Below are 21,694 nucleotides of genomic sequence, written 5' to 3' on the forward strand. Positions count from 1 at the left end.
TGACCCAGTCATCTAGCCACTACAATTTGGCCCTTGTTAAAGTTGCTCAAATAGTTACACTTGCCCTTTTGTTTTCTATTTTTAACACCTTCAGGGACAATATGTTCACTTGTTGCCTAATATATCCCACCCACTTTCAGCTCCCACTGTAATGAGATGGCTGATCAGTGTATATTTTAACAGGAAAAATAAAAGGCTAAATGATGAGGTGTGGGTGTTTAAGGCATGCTGAAAGATCTCTAGATGCTAACCATTTATCCTAAGAGAACATCAAATCAGTTACATACCCAGCCATACTAGTAGATTTCAAATGCAATACATAAATTAGGAGTTATGTGTAATGGTTAAGCAGATGCCATTATTAAACTGATTTCTCAGCGGCAGTGGCCATGACAGCTCACGTATCTAAGAATTCTTCTTGTCACGTTAATTAGGATTTATTATCTATCTGGACTATGCCTGGAGAAACAGCAGTGAGGAAGCAGCATCGAAGGATATGATGACCAGCTGGGTTGCAGCACAACACTAGCATTGCATTGCTTAATCCTGTTTCTACAGCATCACAGCAGGTGAGAGGCCATTATACACAATAACAGAGAGGCCAGCTTCCTGGCTGGAAGTAATTGATTGGATAAACCTCTGATAATGAAAGATCTAATTAGATTTATACAAGATAAAGCTTTGTTATTCATTCAGATATTTTTTCTCATCACAGCTACATTGATGGTGCTCTTATAAGGAAGGTTGTTTCATTGCTGTGTGTGTCCCAGTAAGCTAACAGCAAATGAGGGAATTCTCCTCCTAAGTGGAAGCAGACAGCAATAAAGGCATGGCAGGGGCTATAGCTTCCTATCTTTATCCAAAACGAAGAGGTAGTTGTTGGAATTCCACTCCCTGTATTTTGGCCCTAGTGATTAGATGCCAATCATTGCATGTTAACATAGGCACAAATCGGTTCACCTGGCAAGCCAGTACATTATTTCCATTGTGTCCTCTGCTTGTCTAGAGAGTGTACACTGTGAGAAGTGGAGTTGTCCTGCGGAAAAATGCAGTTTCCAGTAACATTCATTAGTTTGTGAAACAGTTTACCTCTCTATACACTTACTTTTTGGCCATCATGGTGCCTTGAACTACACTCAAGATTAAGTCTCGGACTAAGGACACCAAACTATCATCCAACATTCAAAACTTCTCTCCACGTGTATACACCGCCAAGTGTTTTGAAATTACTTATGTTATAACTGCTTCCATGGTGTAATATGCTATACTATATACCAGTGATTGTGAAACTTGGCACCCCAGATGTTTTGGAACTACACTGTAGCGTGCATGAGCATCATGGGAAATGTAGTTCCAAAACATCTGGGTTGTCAAGGTTCGTCATCACTGCTATATACTGTTCTAATAACCACAATGTTAAAGTTCTCCCTCCAGGTAGAGAAAAACATTCATAAAAAATAAAAAATAGATTAAATCCCCATCACGTTATAATAGATAGTCCACAGTGCTTCCCCAGTGCAAGTTTCAATGTAGGGGTAGTTACTCTGTGTTGTGATTACTTTAATGTTTATATAAGGTGGCAGCATTTTATACAGTGATAACACTATTACTTAGCGTGGGTTAATTTGGGTTGTGACTATATACTGTTGTACTTGTCCTAAATTTTCCTGGACTTTTTGCCAATCAACTTTCTGCCATTCAACTGTTCACATCATCCTTGATGTTCACCAAGCCAGCTGTTTTTTCTCAGAGATCAAAGTCCTGCTTCAAGCCAAAGGTTATGATAGATTTATCTTGGCATGATGTACATGTCCTATTGTTAAAGTGGTAGTAAAGTAATTTTTTTGACTTATAACTATAAAAAGGCTTACTTGTAGGTAAAAAGAATATCTCCTAAACCTGTAGAATTTAGGAGATAATCCCCTTGCATGCAGCCGCTGACTTCAGTGGCGCATGCGCTCTGAATTTCCCAGCTGAAAGGTCCGGCAAACGCCGGACCTTGCTGGAAAGAAGTCTCCCGCACACATGCGCAGGAGCGACGACATTCTGGCCACTCAAATCGCTGGAGCTGCGATACCCGGAAGACACGCAGAGGGAAAATCTCACCTCCCTCGGCGTGGACCGAGATCACCTGCCAACACCTCATTCTAAGGTAAGTATTTCATATGCCTTACAGGATTTAAAAAAATAAATAAATCTGCGGGTTTAGTATCGCTTTAATGCAAGTCTAATAGTCCTTCACACTTTACATTTTTCTGTTCTTCTGGGTATTCTGACATTTGTGTCCTTATTTGCCCATTAGTTGACTGGCTAATGAATAGCTGAAAAAGTCCACAATTCAGGCAATTCCATAACAACTTCAAACAATTCCACTGGTTTATCAAGCATGATTCTTTTTTGTACGTGAACATGTTTTCATTAAAGGATAAGTTCACCTTTGTTCACTTTTTTTTCTAAATTCCAGCTCCCCTATGTACAAATATAGCATTTATGTACTTTTTTTGCAAAAATATCAACGCTTTCCATTAATTCTACATACACTTACTTTACTTGTCCTCATCCATGTTTCCAGACGTATCCATTTGTAATGTCTTACTTGCTGGTCAGACTATAGGTTATGACACAGGAAGGAGTTGACCAGCTGACCTCATTAGCACACTCTGCATCATCCACCCACCCACTCCCAGCTGCACATTTTTTAAATGAAATGCAATCACTCAGTGATAACCCTTCTCACTAAATACACAATGTACAATCAGATTGTATAGCATATGACCATCTTTATACAAGTACATAGAAGGAAGTGGACAGAAACACTCAGCTGTCAAGTCCTGTTCACATCTCTGCATAGGGGGAACTCGCAATCCCACATGCGTCTTCCTTTTTTAGCGAGGTGGGGAGGCGTTTTGAAGCATTTTCACTCATCAACCCTAGGGCAGCCCACCTGCCTGAATGGGCTGCCCTACACACAGCGGAGCTTGATGCATTTTTTTACTATGATTTTTGGTGCAGCGCATTTATGAAATGCAAGGAAACGCACAGATGTGAATGGAGCCGCATTGTTCTTGTATTATTGCACCAATTTCACTTTCAGGCCCCATTCACATCTACCATAGTGGGAGAGAACAATTTGTGGTTTGTTTTTCCTGTGGCCCGCATAGGGAAGCCCGTTGATTTCAATTGGCTGCACTATTTGTGGCTCATGGGACATTTTGGTGTTTTGTGGGTTATATGTTTTTTACTGAGCGTTTTGCAGCATTTGCCATTCATTTTTTCACATGGCAAAATGTGTGGTTGCTTCTGTGTTTGGTGTGCCGTTAACAATTAATGGCACTGAAAGAGCAACCAGTAATTTTAGGTGTATAAAGGTGGCCATACCCTATACAATCTGTTTGTACAATCTCCTTTAGATTTCCCAAATTTATATAATAGGAGGAAACACATATCTAGTCAATCACTCTGTATCCAATCAGGCAGGCCCTTATCCACCTCAATAAAGTGCAGTTACACCCCCTTCCTGACCAGACCAATTTTCAGCTTTCAGCGCTCTCACAGTTTGAATGATAATTACTCAGTCATCCAACACTTTATCCATATGAAACTTGCGTCCTTTTTTCCACACAAATAGAGCTTTCTTTTTGTGGTATTTAATCACTTGTGGGTTTTTTATTTTTTGTGCTATAAATAAAATAAAACGTAAATTTTGTTTCTGTCATAAATTTTTGCTAATTAGTAATTTTTCTTCATAAATTTTGGCCAAAATTTATACTGCTACATATCTTTGGTAAAAATAACCCACATTAGTATATATTATTTGGTCTTTGTGAAAGTTATAGAGTCTACAAACTATGGTGCCAATCACTGAAAATTGATCACTTCTGATCAGGCCTTCAGTACATCAGGTGTACCTCATTTCTTGACACACTAACAAGTCAGGAAAGTACAAATGACCCCTTTTTACAAAGTAGACATCCCAAGGTATTAAGTAAGTAGCATGGTGAGTTTTTTTAAGTTGTCATTTTTTCCCACAATTCTTTGCAAAATGAAGATTTTTTTTTTTTTTTTTTTTTTTTTTTACTAAATTGTCATATTATCAGGTTATTTCTCACACACAACATATGCATACAACAAATTACACCCCAAAATACATTCTGCTACTCTTCCCGAGTACGGCGATACCACATGTGTGAGACTTTTACACAACCTGGCCACATACAGAGCACTAACATTGAAGTAGTACCTTCAGACGTTCTACGAGCAAAAATGACGCATCTCATTTCTCAACCACCTATTACACTTTTGAAGGCCCTGGAGTACCAGGACAATGGAATTTCCCATAAAATGAACCCATTTTGGAAAGCAAACACCCCAGCGTATAATCTGTGAGGCATAATGAGTCTTTTGAATGGTTAATTTTTTTCCAGAAGTTTTTGGAATATGTGGAAAAAAATTAAAACGCATTTTTTTTTTACACAAAATTGTAAATTTATAAGATATTTCTAATACATAGCATGTATATAGCAAAAATTACACCCCAAAATACATTCTGCTACTCCTCCCAAGTATGGCGATACTACATGTGTAGGACTTTTACACAGCCTGGCCACATAGAGAGGCCGAACATTGAAGTAGTACGTTCAGGCGTTCTAGGAGCATAAATGACACATCTCATTTCATTCCTACCCATCACACATTTGAAGGTCCTGGACCACCAGGACAGTGAAATTACCCACAAAATGACCCCATTTTGGAAAGCAAACACCCCAACGTATATTCTATAAGACATGGGCTGCAAATAGGTACACGGGTACTCTTATGGGCTGGAGATAGGTACTCGGGTACTCTGATGGCCTGGTGACAGGTACTCGGGTACTCTGATGGCCTGGTGACAGGTACTCGGATACTCTGATGGCCTGGTGACAGGTACTCGGGTACTCTGATGGCCAAGTGACAGGTACTCGGGTACTCTGATGGCTTGGTGACAGGTACTCGGGTACTCTGATGGCCTGGTGACAGGTACTCGGGTACTCTGATGGCCTGGTGACAGGTACTTGGGTACTCTGATGGCCTGGTGACAAGTACTCAGGTACTCTGATGGCCTGGTGACAGGTACTCTGATGGTTTGGTGACTGGTATTTGGGTACTCTGAAGGGCGGTGATAGGTACTCATATGGACTGTGACAGGTACTCGGGTACTCAGATGAACTGTGACAGGTACTCGGGTACTCAGATGAACTGTGACAGGTACTCGGGTACTCAGATGAACTGTGACAGGTACTCGGGTACTCGGATGGGCTGTGACAGGTACTCGGGTACCCTGATGGACTGTGACAGGTACTCGGGTACCCTGATGGACTGTGACAGGTAGGGATGAGCTTCGTGTTTGAGTCGAACATAAGTTCAACTCGAACATCGGCTGTTCGTCCGTTCGGCGAAGTCCGAACATTTTGGTCCGTTCGCGCCAAATTCGTGTGGCGCTCACGGCCCACAATGCACTGCGATGGCGCAGTGCATTGCTGGCTCATGATTGGCCAAGCATGCACTGTGACCCTGCATGCTTGGCCAATCGCAGCGCCAGCAGCGAGGAGAGCCATGATTGGCCACAGGCAGGATGCCTGTGGCCAATCATAGCTCAGGCTGTGTAGTGCACGCCCCACACTATATAAGGCCGCCAGCGCGGCGGCCTTGTGTAGTGTGTTGGCGTCTGAAGCAGTGGGTGTTCTGTGTACCTTAAACACTTGCCCACTTGCCATCTGCAGGAGTTATTGGAAGTTGTGTGTGCCTCCAGCACAGCACAGTATACATCTGTATATACCCCTTTATCTCTGGTGTTCTATAATAAAGGCATCTGCAGGAGTTAGTGGGTGTTCTGTGTACCTTCAACACAGTACACACCGATCGTTTTCGGACGATTTTCGATCTTGCTGTTGTGTAGTGGTTGTTGTCTGCGTGCCCTGACCGCAGTATACACCGCTATATTCACCTCACCTATATAGCTAGTGATCTATCTTTTATAATAGAGCTTGCAGTCAGTAGTGTTAGGAGCTTGTGCGTGCTGTCTGCGTGCTCTGTACCCAGTACATACCGCTATATCCACCTACATAGCTCTTCTCTATTTGAGACCACTTGCCATCTGCAGGAGTTATTGGAAGTTGTGTGTGCCTCCAGCACAGCACAGTATACATCTGTATATACCCCTTTATCTCTGGTGTTCTATAATAAAGGCATCTGCAGGAGTTAGTGGGTGTTGTGTGCCTCTAGCACAATATACACTACCCAACTGCTTTTTTACCCAACTCCCTTCAGGCCATTACCATGTCTGGAAGGCCAGCAAGGAGAGGCAGACAGACGCGAGCCGATAAAAGAGGGCAAGCAGGCTCTGTGTCTAGAGACAACAGTGCTGGTCGTGGACGCGGTGCATTGTCATCAGCACGTGGCCATGGGACACGCTTGTCCTTCTTTTCGGCAGCTGGACATGTTGAGCCACAACATGCCAACGACTTGGTAGAGTGGATGACCAAGCCCTCTTCATCCTCCTCATCCTCTCTCACCCAGTCTCAGGGTACTAGCAAAGCAGCTGCCAACGCATCGTCTTCCCTCCTCTCAATGTCATCATCAGTGACTCCTTCCCTAGACCCACCACGTCCTCCTGAGCAGTCTCCTGAACTCTTTGAGCACAGTGTTGGGTACATGCTCCAGGAGGATGCCCAGTGTTTTGTGGGCTCTGATAATGACACTCAGCTAGAGGAAGGCAGTAGCGTGAGCGCAGAGAGAGGGGATGCTCAAGAAGGACAGCAATCTGGCAGTCATGTTCCACAAGCTGCAGCATACTGCCAGGTTTGCTACAGCGATGAAGAGGGAGGGGATGATGAGGGCACTGACTCCACTTGGGTGCCTGGAAGGAGAGAGGAGGAGGAGGAGGAGGCACATGTCCAACGAGGCAGGATGCCCTCCGGGGGCCAGCTTAGGGGCAGCACACCGACTGAATCACACCGCAGAGCTCCGCCTGTGCAGGGCGCTGCCTCTGCGCGTTATTCTAAAAGTTCTTTGGTGTGGGCCTTTTTTGAGACGAGTGCATCAGATCGCACCGCTGCTATTTGCAACATATGTCTCAAGCGTATCTCGCGTGGCCAAAACATCAGCCGCTTGGGCACCACATGCTTGACCAGACATATGTTGACCTGCCATGCAGCTCGTTGGCAAGCGTACCTCAAAGACCCACACCAAAGAACAAAGCGGACCTCTCCTTGCTCCTCATCAGCTGGGATCTCCAACCCCACTAGACCTTCAGTCCTCTCTGAAACCTGCTCTGAGAGGAATGAAGGTGTAGAATTAGGTGTGTCACAGCCAAGTGCTTCCGGGAACTCTGCTAGCGGTACACCCACGTCCGATTATAGCAGGCAAATGTCCCTGCCCCAGCTGCTGGACCGGCGAAAGAAGTTCACTCCCAGCCATCCACATGCCCAGCGGTTGAATGCTAGCTTGGCTAAATTGCTAGCACTTCAACTGCTGCCTTTTCAGTTGGTAGACTCGGCCCCCTTCCGTGAGTTTGTACAATGTGCGGTTCCTCAGTGGCAGGTCCCCAAACGCCACTTTTTCTTATGGAAGGCGATTCCGGCTCTCTACTGGCATGTGGAAGGCAATGTCCTTGCCTCGCTGGACAGGGTGGTCAGCGGTAAGGTGCATATTACCGCTGACTCATGGTCCAGCAGGCATGGACAGGGACGTTACCTGTCTTTCACGGCCCATTGGGTCACTCTTCTGGCAGGTGGGAAGGATGCAGGACAGGGTGCAGTAGTGTTGGAGGTTGTTCCGCCACCACGCCTCCAAAATGCTACTATTGGTTGTGACACACCTCTCTCCTCCACCCCCTCCTCTTCTTCTTCCTCCATGGCCTCTTCCAGTGCTCTGTCCTCAGAACCAGCGGTGCTTCGTAGGCGTTCCAGGGGCTACGCAAGTACGCAGGCAAAACGATGCCATGCCGTGCTTGCGCTGGTTTGTTTGGGGGACAGGAGCCACACTGGGGTGGATGTTTTGTCAGCTCTGCAGGTGCAGGCCGAGATGTGGTTGACGCCACGCCAGCTTAAGCCAGGAATGGTGGTTTGTGACAATGGCACCAACCTCCTCTCCACCCTCCGACAGGGACAACTGACCCATGTGCCCTGTGTAGCTCACGTCCTTAACCTGGTGGTGCAGCGGTTCTTGGGCAGGTACCCCGGCTTACAGGATGTCCTGAAGCAGGCCAGGAAAGTCTGTGTGCATTTCCGCCGATCATTTAATGCCTGTGCTCGGCTGGCTGAGCTCCAAAAGGAGTTGAACCTGCCCAAGAACCGCCTTATATGTGACATGCCCACCAGATGGAACTCAACGTTGGCCATGCTGCAGCGGCTGCACACGCAGCAGAGGGCCATCAATGAGTACCTGTGCGACTACGGCACCAGGACAGGGTCAGGGGAGCTCGGTTTTTTCTCACCACGCCAGTGGGGCATGATCAGGGATGCATGCACTGTCCTGTCACCGTTTGAGACAGTGCATGCATCAGTGACACTGTACCTCTTGTCCACCTCTTGGAGCATACGCTGCGTGGAATAATGGACAGGGCACTTGAGGCAGAACAGAGGCAGGAAGAGGAGGACTTCCTTGCCTCTCAAGGCCCCCTTTATCCAGACAGTGTTCCTGCTGTGCCACCCATCACACAGGAAGAGGATGAGGTGGAGGAAGAGGAGGACGAGGATGATTGTGTCAGATGGAGGTGGAGGCTGGCACTCAGCATCAGCAGCAGCAGCAGCAGCAGCAGCAGCAGTCTTGTAGGGATGATTTACAGTCCCAAGAAACACGTGGACTTGTACGTGGCTGGGAGGAGGTAGCTGTGGATCATGTTGTCCTTAGTGACCCAGAGGACTCCGGACCGAATGCCTCAGCTAACCTACGCTGCATGGCCTCCCTGATCCTGCAAAGCCTGCGGAAGGATCCTCGTATTCTTCGGATCAAGGAGAGGGACCATTACTGGCTGGCCACTCTCCTTGATCCACGGTACAAGGGTAAGGTTGCCGACCTTATCTTGCCATCGCAGAGGGAGCAGAGGATGAGACATCTCCGGGAGGCCTTGCAGAAAGGTCTGTGCAACGCGTTCCCAGAGACTGGGAGGTTACAAACTCCTGGTCCTGGACAACGTGTTGCTGAGGCTTCGGTCAGAAGGAGCGGTGGAGAAGGTGGCCGTCTGACTGATGCTTTCAGACAATTTTTTAGTCCGCAGCCCCAAGGTATGATCGGTTCCAGCACCCATCGCCAGCGTCTAATTTACATGGTGCAGGAATACCTAGGGGCAAGGTCAGACTTGGACACCTTTCCCACCGAAAATCCTCTGGCTTACTGGGTCTTGAGGATGGATCACTGGCCAGAGCTTGCACAGTATGCAATTGAGCTACTGGCCTGTCCTGCATCCAGCGTTCTTTCGGAACGCACCTTCAGTGCTGCTGGTGGCTTTGTTACCGATCACAGGGTGCGCCTGTCCACCGAATCAGTTGATCGACTGACCTTCATCAAGATGAATCAGTCTTGGATCACCCACAGCTACCAAGCACCTGAAGCTGATGTAACAGAATAATTTTTTTTGAAATATCACATCCCTTCAAGACTGCCTATGCTGAGTGACTGTCCTGTTATGTTGATTGTTTATCCTCTTCCTCCTCCGCTGATATGTTGGAAGAACATTTCTGGTTCTGGGTGATGCCATCAGCCCAATTTTTCTGCCCCTGTTTAACAGGGGCGTTTAAGTACAATTTTTGATGCAATGCTTTGCAGCAGGGCTAATTCCTGCAATCAAACAAGAGTATATGGGAGAGGTTGCAGTATGGTGGCACCAGCACCAGTGCTTAAGGCCCAATTTTTCTGCCCCTGTTTAACAGGGGCGTTTAATTACAATTTTTGATGCAATGCTTTGCAGCAGGGCTAATTCCTGCAATAAAACTAGAGTATATGGAAGAGGTTGCAGTGTGGTGGCACCAGCACCAGTGCCTAAGGCCTAATTTTTCTGCCCCTGTTTAACAGGGGCGTTTAAGTACAATTTTTGATGCAATGCTTTGCAGCAGGGCTAATTCCTGCAATAAAAGTAGAGTATATGGGAGAGGTTGCAGTGTGGTGGCACCAGCACCAGTGCCTAAGGCCCAATTTTTCTGCCCCTGTTTAACAGGGGCGTTTAATTACAATTTTTGATGCAATGCTTTGCAGCAGGGCTAATTCCTGCAATAAAACTAGAGTATATGGCAGAGGTTGCAGTGTGGTGGCACCAGCACCAGTGCCTAAGGCCCAATTTTTCTGCCCCTGTTTAACAGGGGCGTTTAAGTACAATTTTTGATGCAATGCTTTGCAGCAGGGCTAATTCCTGAAATAAAACTAGAGTATATGGGAGAGGTTGCAGTGTGGTGGCACCAGCAGCAGTGCCTAAGGCCAAATTTTTCTGCCCCTGTTTAACAGGGACATGTAATTACAATTCTTGATATAATATTTCACAGGAGGGCCCCTTCCTGTGCCCACCCAGAGTAACGGTGAGGACTTATAGTGTTGTGGCACCAGCACCACAACCACCAAAGGTCAATTTTTCTACCACTGTTCAACAATGGCATGTAATTACAATTCTTGATATAATCGTTCACAGAAGGGCGCTCCAGAGCCCACCAAGAGTCACTTTGAGGGCTTACAATGTTGTGGCAAAACCAACACCTTGTTCCGCCATTTCTGCAGAGCATATAGGGCAGGCCCCTCCTTTCAAACATCCAATTTACAAACATCTCCTACTTGCAAACGGAAGGAGACAACAGCAAGTGAGATGAAAAAAGATGGACGACAAAACAAATTATACAGGGGTGATAACCCTTCCCTATGTTTTCCAAAAAGCTTAAAAATTGTTTTTTTGACTGGAGCTACACTTTAAAAATGTACCAGTTGAAAATTACAAACAGATTCAACTTAACACAACAAACCTACACAGTCCCTGTCTTGTTTGCACCGCCTGTATACTGCTGTTCTGAGTATATAGGGCCTGGGGGCCACACGCATTTCCTTTTTTTAATATGGGTACAGGGTTCCCCTTAATATGCGTACAAGACCCAAATAGGCTGGTAATGGGCAGGGAGGGCTACCCATGCCATTTTTCTCAATGATTTTCAACCATATTGCAGGAACCAGATATAACATTAAAACCGCAAGCAGTTTTAAATGGTGTTATTTCCGTTTAATGTAATTTTGTGCAGGGACTGTTCTAAACACGGGAAACACGTGGCACTTCACAGGCATACTACAGACACCCCCCAGGCACCATATTTAAAGGAATATTTCACTTTTTTTTTCACTTTAATCGTCATTAAAATCAGTGCTCCCGCCAAAACGGCCATTTTTAAAAACATTTTAGGCATTGACCCATGTCCCCTGGGGCAGGAGCCAGGTCCCCAAACCCTTTTTAGGACAGTATCTTGCATATTAGCCGTTAAAATTAGCACTTTTAATTTCGAACGTTCGAGTCCCATAGACTTCAATGGGGTTCTAAAGTTCGTTCGAATTTGGGGTCCGTTCGAAAGTTCTGGTGCGAACCGAACCGGGGGGTGTACGGCTCATCCCTAGTGACAGGTACTCGGTACTCTAATGGACTGGGACAGGTACTCTAATGGACTGGGACAGGTACTCTGTACTCTAATGGACTGTGACAGGTACTCGGGTACTCAGATGGGCAGTGACAGGTACTCGGGTACTCAGATGGGCAGTGACAGGTACTCGGTACTCTAATGGACTGTGACAGGTACTCGGTACTCTAATGGACTGTGACAGGTACTCGGGTACCCTGATGGACTGTGACAGGTACTCGGGTACTCAGATGGGCTGTGACAGATACTCGGGTACCCTGATGGACTGTGACAGGTACTCGGGTACTCAGATGGGCTGTGACAGATACTCGGGTACCCTGATGGACTGTGACAGGTACTCGGTACTCTAATGGACTGTGACAGGTACTCGGGTACCCTGATGGACCGTGACAGGTACTCGGGTACCCTGATGGGCCGTGACAGGTACTCGGGTACCCTGATGGGCCGTGACAGGTACTCGGGTACCCTGATGGGCCGTGACAGGTACTCGGGTACCCTGATGGGCCGTGACAGGTACTCGGGTACCCTGATGGGCCGTGACAGGTACTCGGGTACCCTGATGGGCCGTGACAGGTACTCGGGTGTGCCGTGACAGGTACTCGGGTACTCTGGTGTGCCGGGACAGGTACTCGGGTACTCTGATGGGCCGGGACAGGTACTCGGGTACTCTGATGGGCCGGGACAGGTACTCGGGTACTCTGATGGGCCGGGACAGGTACTCGGGTACTCTGATGGGCCGGGACAGGTACTCGGGTACTCTGATGGGCCGGGACAGGTACTCGGGTACTCTGATGGGCCGGGACAGGTACTCGGGTACTCTGATGGGCTGGGACAGGTACTCGGGTACTCTGATGGGCTGGGACAGGTACTCGGGTACTCTGATGGGCTGGGACAGGTACTCAAATACTCTGATGGACTGTGACAGGTACTCTGATGGACTGTGATTGACAGGTCCTCTTTATTGGGGGGGGGGGTAGGCAGGCAATCAGTGTGATTGGTGTACACTAGGCGGTAACGAGATGTTACCGCAATCTCCTCCTCACACACGATCGGTGTGTGAGGAGGAGAACAACCCGGTAACATCTCGTTACCGCGGTTTGTTTACATTTTAGTGATCGGCTGTGAAAGGATCACAGCCGATCACGTGGGTAAACACCCGGCCAATGGCTGTTTACCAGCGTCGGTGACGAGCAGTGTTCCCGGGGGAACACACCGCCACCGACGTGCACGCGCAGCACGCTCACGATCGTGCGCATGCGCCGTGCACAGTCGGGGTGTGACCATCTGTGATCGGCCGTGACTTCATCACGGCCGATCACATGGTAAACAGCCATAACGAATGGCTGTTCACCCCCTTCGGTGGCGAGCGGTGTCTCCGTGACACGCCGCCACCGAAGAAACAGGGATGCGCGCGCACAATCACGCGCATTCCCTGTTTAAACGGGAGGCCGTCATATGACGGCCTCCCGCCACAATAGGTGCGCCGCCTGGCCCTCATTTGACAGCCGGCGGTCGGCATCTAGTTAAACTACATTGTTGATGGTAGATCTAAAGGAGCTTGTACAATTGTATGGTGAACATTACAGAACCCAGGAGACCCTTCTCCTGTTTTCAATACTACAGCTCTATCCACATAGGCTCTATTCTCATCACTCATCTCCCGCACACTTCAAAATGCCAAATGAAAGAGCTATGCAAGATTCAACTTAAAGGCTAAATTCCCCTTTGTTCACCCTTTTTTTTTCTAAATTCCAGCTCCCCTATGTACCAATATAGCATTAATATACTTTTTTTGCAAAAATATCAACGCTTTCCATTAATTCTACATAAACTTCACTGTCCTCATGGATGTTTGTACAATCAGATTGTATAGTGTATGGCCATCTTTATACACCTAAAATTACTAGTTGTGCTTTTAGTGCCATTAATTGTTAATGACACACCAAACACAGAAGCAAACATACATTTTGCCATGTGAAAAAACAAGGGCCAAATGCTGCAAACCGCACAGTAAAAAACACGCAACCCACTAAACACCAAAATGTCCCATTAACCACATGCAGTGCAGCCAATTGAAATCAACGGGCTGCCTATGCATTTCACAGCAAAAAATGAGCCACATATTTAGTGAGAAGGGTGATCACTGATTGATTGCATTTCATTTAAAAAACCTGCAGTTGGGAGAGGGTGGGTGGATGATGTAGGGTGTTTGCTAATGAGGTCAGACTGTCAACTTCTTCCTGTGTCTTAACCTATAGTCTGATCAGGAAGTAAGACATTACAAATGGATATGTCTGGAAACATGGATGAGGACAAGTAAAGTAAAGCCTCGTACACAGTATGATTGTTGGCAGGGGATTGTCTGTTGACAGACTGTTGTTCTAAAATCTTACCGTTAGTACGCTGCTTTTGACAACTGTTGTACAATTTTCAGCAAACAAATGTTGGGTGACAGGCTAGTAAACTTTCAGCGGACAACGGTTTGGCGTCAGATTTTCGTATGGTCAGTACACAAATCCGTCACACAAAAGTCGAAAGCACAAACACACATGCTCGAAATCAATGCTCACCAAACACGAAATTAGCAGAAGGGGCCCAAAGGGTGGCGCTCAAGAGCTGAAATTCCTCGTAGTACATCACTACGTTCATGTTTGTGCCACGACAGTTGTGTACCGTTAATATGCAAGGCAAATTCCTGGCACACGCCCTTTTGACAAAAATCAGATGCTCGTTTGGCCAACAATCATACCGTGTGTACAAGGCTTAAGTGTATGTAGAATTAATGGAAAGTATTGATGTTTTTGCAAAAAAAAGTACATGAATGCTATATTGGTACATAGGGGAGCTGGAATTTAGAAATAAATAAATAAATAATTAGTAATAAGTGAACAAAGCTGAACTTATCCTTTAATGATACAATATTTAAAAATGCACATCTTGAGTCTTAATTATGTGAATTATTATTCTATGGTGTAATCTATTATTAGAGGTTCCCCCTAACAGTCATAGTTGGGTCTATTCATAAATGTTTTCACTCAAAATTCACCATTTGTGGGAGGAAAAATGGTGACTCTTGGGTGATAGTTAAGTAATTCTTCAGTGAAAACATTGATAAATAGACCCCAATCAACTTTTCTAATTTAGACACTTTATTCCACTTTTTGCCATTTATTTCTTGCTGCACACCTCATTTATGCATCTATTACAGCGGGGGTCCCCAACTCTCTGGCCGTGGCCCCACACCTGGCCGTGGTGCCTCTGCTGCCGGCCTCGAAGGTGACTCTGTCAACTGCGCGGTGGCGAGCAGGACAATCTCTCATTGCCTGCACCGCATCCCCTCTGTTCTGCCCTTACTACACACAGGCGCAGCTGCAAGCGAGCGGAGAGAGAATTACGTAATCTTTCACTGCCTGTCCTCACTGTTGGACAGAACCCAATGTGCATGTGCCATTTTACTCGCACTGAGGAGAGGCCGTCAGAAGCAGTGCACCTGTAAGTATTGCAATGCTGGGTTGAAAAATAATAATTCGATTTTACATTTAAATTAACTTAGTGACAAGCTGCTATTTTTTAGTGGCAGGTAACAGTGACAATCTACATCTGGTGGCAGGATAGTGACAATCCGCATCTGGTGGTGGGATAGTGACAATCCGCATCTGGTGGCAGGCAACGTGGCAAGTAGCAATCCACATCTGGTCGCAGGCAAAGTGGCAAGTGACAATCTGCATCTCTTGGAAGGCCATGTGTCAAATTACAAGCTGCATCTGAAGGCAGGCGACGTGGCAAGTAACATTTCGCATTTGGTGGCAGGCGACATTGAAAGTGACATTTTGCATCTGAGGGCAGGCGACATGGCAAATGACATTCCGCATCTGGTGGCAAGTGGCAGGCAACGTGCTCAGGGCTCCCACTAATTCTGCATTATGGTGAGTTTAACTATTTACAGTGCCTTGCGAAAGTATTCGGCCCCCTTGAACTTTTCAACCTTTTGCCACATTTCAGGCTTCAAACATAAAGATATAACATTTTAATTTTTTGTGAAGAATCACCAACAAGTGGGACACAATTATGAAGTGGAACGAAAATTTTTTTAACTAATAAAAAAATGAAAAGTGGGGCGTGCAAAATTATTCGGCCCCCTTGCGTTAATACTTTGTAGAGCCACCTTTTGCTGCGATTACAGCTGCAAGTTGCTTGGGGTATGTCTCTATTAGTTTTGCACATCGAGAGACTGAAATTCTTGCCCATTCTTCCTTGCAAAACAGCTCAAGCTCAGTGAGGTTGGATGGAGAGCGTTTGTGAACAGCAGTTTTCAGCTCTTTCCACAGATTCTCGATTGGATTCAGGTCTGGACTTTGACTTGGCCATTCTAACACCTGGATACGTTTATTTGTGAACCATTCCTTTGTAGATTTTGCTGTATGTTTGGGATCATTGTCTTGGAAGATAAATCTCCGTCCCAGTTTCAGGTCTTTTGCAGACTCCAACAGGTTTTCATCCAGAATGGTCCTGTATTTGGCTGCATCCATCTTCCCCTCAATTTTAACCATCTTCCCTGTCCCTGCTGAAGAAAAGCAGGCCCAAACCATGATGCTGCCACCACCATGTTTGACAGTGGGGATGGTGTGTTGAGGGTGATGAGCTGTGTTGCTTTTACGCCAAACATATCGTTTTGCATTGTGGGCAAAAAGTTTGATTTTGGTTTCATCTGACCAGAGCACCTTCTTCCACATGTTTGGTGTGTCTCCCAGGTGGCTTGTGGCAAACCTTAGACGAGACTTTTTATGGATATCTTTGAGAAATGGCTTTCTTCTTGCCACTCTTCCATAAAGGCCAGATTTGTGCAGTGTACGACTGATTGTTGTCCTATGGACAGACTCTCCCATCTCAGCTGTAGTTCTCCGCAGTTCATCCAGAGTGATCATGGGCCTCTTGGCTGCATCTCTGATCAGTCTTCTCCTTGTCTGAGCTGAAAGTTTAGAGGGACGGCCAGGTCTTGGTAGATTTGCAGTGGTCTGATATTCCTTCCATTTTAAAATGATCGCTTGCACAGTGCTCCTTGGGATGTTTAAAGCTTAGGAAATCATTTTGTATCCAAATCCGGCTTTAAACTTCTCCACAACAGTATTACGGACCTGCCTGGTGTGTTCCTTGGTCTTCATGATGCTCTCTGCGCTTTCAACAGAACCCTGAGACTATCACAGAGCAGGTGCATTTATACAGAGACTTGATTACACACAGGTGGATTCTATTTATCACCATCAGTCATTTAGGACAACATTGGATCATTCAGAGATCCTCGCTGAACTTCTGGAGTGAGTTTGCTGCACTGAAAGTAAAGGGGCCGAATAATTTTGCACGCACCACTTTTTAGTTTTTTATTTGCTAAAAAAGTTTAAAATATCCAATAGATTTCGTTCCACTTCACAATTGTGTCCCACTTGTTGGTGATTCTTCACAAAAAATTAAAATTTTATATCTTTATGTTTGAAGCCTGAAATGTGGCAAAAGGTTGAAAAGTTCAAGGGGGCCAAGTACTTTCGCAAGGCACTGTAATTTATATTACAATGTAATAATAGAAATAATGTGCTTCAACCATCCTAACACCATATTAACCAGGGTGCCATGATGATTGAAGCACCAACTTCAGCTATTGCCTGCTAAAAATTGTATACTCACCCCCCGCACAGCAAATCCACCACCACCCCCCCAGCGCAGCAAAACCACCACCCCCCATGGTCCTTTGCAACATTTTCTTCCATGCAGCCAGTCCCCATGCGCCAAAAAGGTTGGGGAACCACTGTGTTACAGCATTTTCCCCGTTTTTTTGCACTGCACTTTGTATTTACTCGTTTTTACTCCAGGCTTTATATATCACATGAAAGGTTACTGACAGAAAATGAAAAGTGTAGTGTAGCACAAAGTCAAGATTTTTAATTTGAATTAATGGGTGCCTAATGCAAATAAAAGATTCAGTTTTAAAATTAATCACATTATACTCTAAAAATGCAATGGCATTACTTCTCAAGATTTGAGAAAATATGGATGATGATGAAAATATCATAACTGATTGACACATATTCCAAACTATCCTGATAGTATTTATTGGGAGTTAAAATTTTCACTTTCACTAGAGCATTTAACAGTATTGTACCGTGGTTATAAATCCGATCAACCGTTGTTAGCAACAATAACTGGTCTTCCTTTAGGCATCCATAAATCAAACCCAATATTGATTCCAGTTCATTACTCAGTAGTACATTTTACTGAATGGTTTACCTCAAGTGTGTAATAAAATCGTCCATAGAACTCCACTGAAACTCCTCTGTTTGAATCCACAGCATCAATGATAAATTTCAAGAGGAGCCACCAGAGAGATTCAAGCACCCTGTAAAAAAGAGAAGGGAAACACTCTTCATTTCCAATACAACTAAACTACTGGCAAACAGTGACCTTAAAAGAGTTAAAGTGGCTGGAAACCCACCAAAGAAAAAAATAAACTGAAAGGCAACGGCATAATGAGCTAGTATGCATAGCATATTAGCTCATTATGAAATACTTACCTTAGATTGGCAAAATACTTACCTTAGATCAGCACACTGCTCTCTGGCCGGCGACGTGTCTCCCCATGTTATTTCTGGGTATGGTGGGCTCCGGTCCTGTGATTGGCTGGAGCCGCATGTGCCGATGACGTTGGCACATGTTAATACCATGGATATCTCCAGATTTGCAGGTGCAGGTTTAGGAGATATCCACAGTACCTACAGTTAAGCCTTATTATAGGCTTACCTATAGTCAAAAGTGGTCTGTAAGGGTTTAAAACCACTTTAAAAGCTCTGTTTTAACTGAAATAATATCTAACACACATTTAGTAAAGTCAGTAATTTGTAAACGTCCAGAAAATAAAATAATTACTGGACTTAGTAGAATGCATTAAGAATAACACCATTTCAAGAGCCAATATCCTCTTCACCGTATCAGGCATATTGGGTGCTTGGCCACGAGTGTGTCCTCGTTCATTGAGCTGTGCACCCGAAAAACAATGGGATGTACACTGATTACATCACTGAAATAAAACTAACTTTACTGAGGTCAAACAAACATGCTGTCAAAGTTCCACCCTTAGAACGGCCCTGCAATTTTGCGTTTCATCCATATAGGCTCAATCATAGAGACACTGGAAATTACTGAGAGGTGGCTTTCAAAGGTGAACAATAAGGGATTCAAAGACTAAATTAGGTCCTAAGGCTAAATTGGCACTGAGTAATGGCTTGCTTTACTTTTTTCCTTGCTCTACTGCGGCCAAATGCATCTTGCACCAGTCTGGGGCTTGTTCTCTCAGTAAAAACCCCTCCAGCCACAGAGCTCTGTCTCTCATCTCAGCAAATCTTGTTTCCTTTTTGCGCTTTGACTGCCCCATCTCTGCAGTCAGGGACATAACACTTTTTAACACAGTTTAAGACTACTACAAAACACACAGTTTATTGCTGCTCACTGTTTCTGGTGTGCGAGGATCTGGAACTCTGCCATTTTTGCCTAGTTATCCTCCACCATATGTGGGGTGATTAAACTCAAGTGGTAGGTGTGTTTACAATGAGTTGCGCCAGTCCAAAACAATTTTTAGGTTATGGCAGCCCACTTTTATTTAAAAGCAAGTCAAAGTTCATACATACAGCTTTTCCCACGCAGGGGGTTCTCACCATCACTGCAAAAGACATAACATTCAGCCTCCTGGGTCTCTTGTGGCAGCTTTACTGCTCCGAGTACCTCTGTAGGGTCCTCCTAGCCATGAAACACCTTCTGGTCTTCCTGAACATTAAACACATCCCAGGGGTTTGCGCAAATGCTGTACTTTTAGCTCTGCGTCTTTCTTTGCAACTCCCTAGCTGCTCCCATCCTACATGGACTTCTTCTCAGGCTTGGGCCTTCCTCTGCCTCCTCTGAGCACCTTGATGGATTAAAGCATCTCACACGGCTCCCCTCAGACACACTGACCCCCCTCTGGCGTAAACTACCAGTCTACCGAGTAGCAAAGGGTCACCCTGCTACAATATGTATATGTGTATATATATATATATATATATATATATATATATATATATATATATATATATACACATATACACACAGTATATATAGCTAATCAGGCAAACGTAGACACCACAGTTTTTTTGGGGATGTATCATGATAAAAAGGTTTTACAGCTCCAGAGTGGTTGCCAGCTCTTTGTCAACTCCGAGTAGGTGCTAGTTATGCTAATTATGTAGGAACTGGGAAAGTCACTGATAACACCAGGTCTTTGCATCAGATGGCACGTGGGTCCCCAACCCCTGGTCCATAGACCAGTACCGGTTTTGTGACCTGTTAACAACTGGGTCACACAGCAGGAGGTGAGAAGTGGGCGAGCGAGCAAGGCTTGAGCTATACTTATAGCTGCTTGCGTTACTATCTGAGCTCCACCTCCTTGCAGATCAGTGACAGCAATAGAATCCCATAGGAGTGTGAACGCGTAGTGTAAACTGGAAATGTGCGGGATCTAGATTGTACACTCCTATAACAGTCTAATGCCACATGATCTGTGGCGGAGGTGGAGCTGAAGCAGTGATGGCAGCGCTGGGGAGAGGCTGCAAATACAGAGCCTTAGCAGAGAGGTGCACCGACTGCACAGAGACCTTATCAGTGAGAGGCAAGTGACAAACTGAATCTGGTGGCAGGTTTTATATTGGCAAGTGAGCTGATGCACTTCAACTGAATCATTCCAAAACCATTCCAACCATTACCCCTCTTCCCCCTTCCCCGGTCCATGGAAGAATTGTCTTGAACTGAACAGGTTCCTTGTGACAAAAAAGGTTGGAGACTGCAGCTCTAAACAACTCTGATTACTGGTACACAAAAATCATACTCCTATATTATTCCTATTATTAAGTTCTAGTGGGATGCTAGAGAAATTTTTATATGCCTGCGTAAAATGAAGAGGGGCAATGGGGGTGGAGTTTGTTTGTGAAGGAGGTATAACCTTTTTAAAATCATACTTGCCTAGGTGGATGCAGCATCGGTCTGATGCTGTATCTGTCCCCGCTGGCTCTAACAGCTTGGTTCTCACAGCTCCCTGAGCAGAGAGTGGGTGACTGTCAGTCACCTGCTCTCTGCTCTCCCCCCCCCCCCACGCTCACTGGAGTGCTGGGCTGTGGAGGGGGCTGAAGCAGCCAGCTCAGCCTCTCAGCGACTCTCTGAGAGGCTAAGCCAGGTGCCAGTCCAGGCATTTTGGTGGATCCCAACCATATGGTTGCAATCTTGCCTGAGCCTGGACCGGCTCTGTAAAGTCAGCCGACAATGGGCTTCAGCCTATTTTCTGCTGAAAAAGGGGTCACAGGAGTGCAGAACAAATTGCACTCCTGTGATCCACAGAAGCACAGCCAAACGAGTTTTGGATGTACTTCTCCTTTAAAGAAGTTATGGATTGTTGCATGTGGGGGTAGGTATGAAGGTATTATGGGATGTTATGTGGGTGGTGGCTGTATAGGAAGTGAATGATGGTGCAGTGCAATTATTTGGGCATAGCGGTGTTGGTTGTAGAGCCACATGTTCAGAGGTTATGTGGGTTTGTGGATGAGATCAAATGCCCAGTGACTTTAAGCTTTACTTTTGTATAGCACGTTCTTATCTTACCTGTACAGGTTTTCTTTCACCAAAGTTTCACTCAAAATAATTAATTTGTCATCTAGATATTTCATGAGAGGAGACACAGCCTAAAACAGATTACACACCATATGTTAGTGATTAAAATGACAGATAAATTATGGATGTTTGAATGGATGAGCTGTAAAGTCCACATTAATTATGATTATCAGTATAATTATCCACGTATTTGCGAGTTCTCTGTAAACATGACAGCAATCACACTGACAGCATGCTAAAAATACACCACAATACTCAACAAAGAAAAGTCTGGCTTCAGACCAGTGACAGTGCATTGCTTATGCTGTACTTTGTGCTGCCATTTCTAAACCATCAGACTAATAACTGGCCATGGTTTATAGAAACTGGAGAAAACA

General features: G+C 45.4%; 1 protein-coding gene across 1 annotated transcript in view; it reads right to left on the reverse strand.

The window, feature by feature from the left end:
- Positions 1 to 21,694, reverse strand: part of BAIAP3 (BAI1 associated protein 3) — a 554,780-nt gene that overhangs the window by 36,592 nt on the left and 496,494 nt on the right. The window contains exons 27-28 of the mRNA XM_077449095.1: positions 21,309 to 21,388; positions 17,919 to 18,027 (exon numbers count right to left, since the gene is read on the reverse strand). Of these exons, the coding sequence (XP_077305221.1) occupies positions 17,919 to 18,027; positions 21,309 to 21,388 (189 nt within the window). The remainder of the gene's footprint in view (positions 1 to 17,918; positions 18,028 to 21,308; positions 21,389 to 21,694) is intronic.

Source organism: Lithobates pipiens, unplaced genomic scaffold (genome assembly GCF_037356315.1).
Source record: "Lithobates pipiens isolate NorthernLeopardFrog02 unplaced genomic scaffold, aLitPip1_a1.2 Scaffold_22, whole genome shotgun sequence".
Taxonomy (NCBI): Eukaryota; Metazoa; Chordata; class Amphibia; order Anura; family Ranidae; genus Lithobates; species Lithobates pipiens.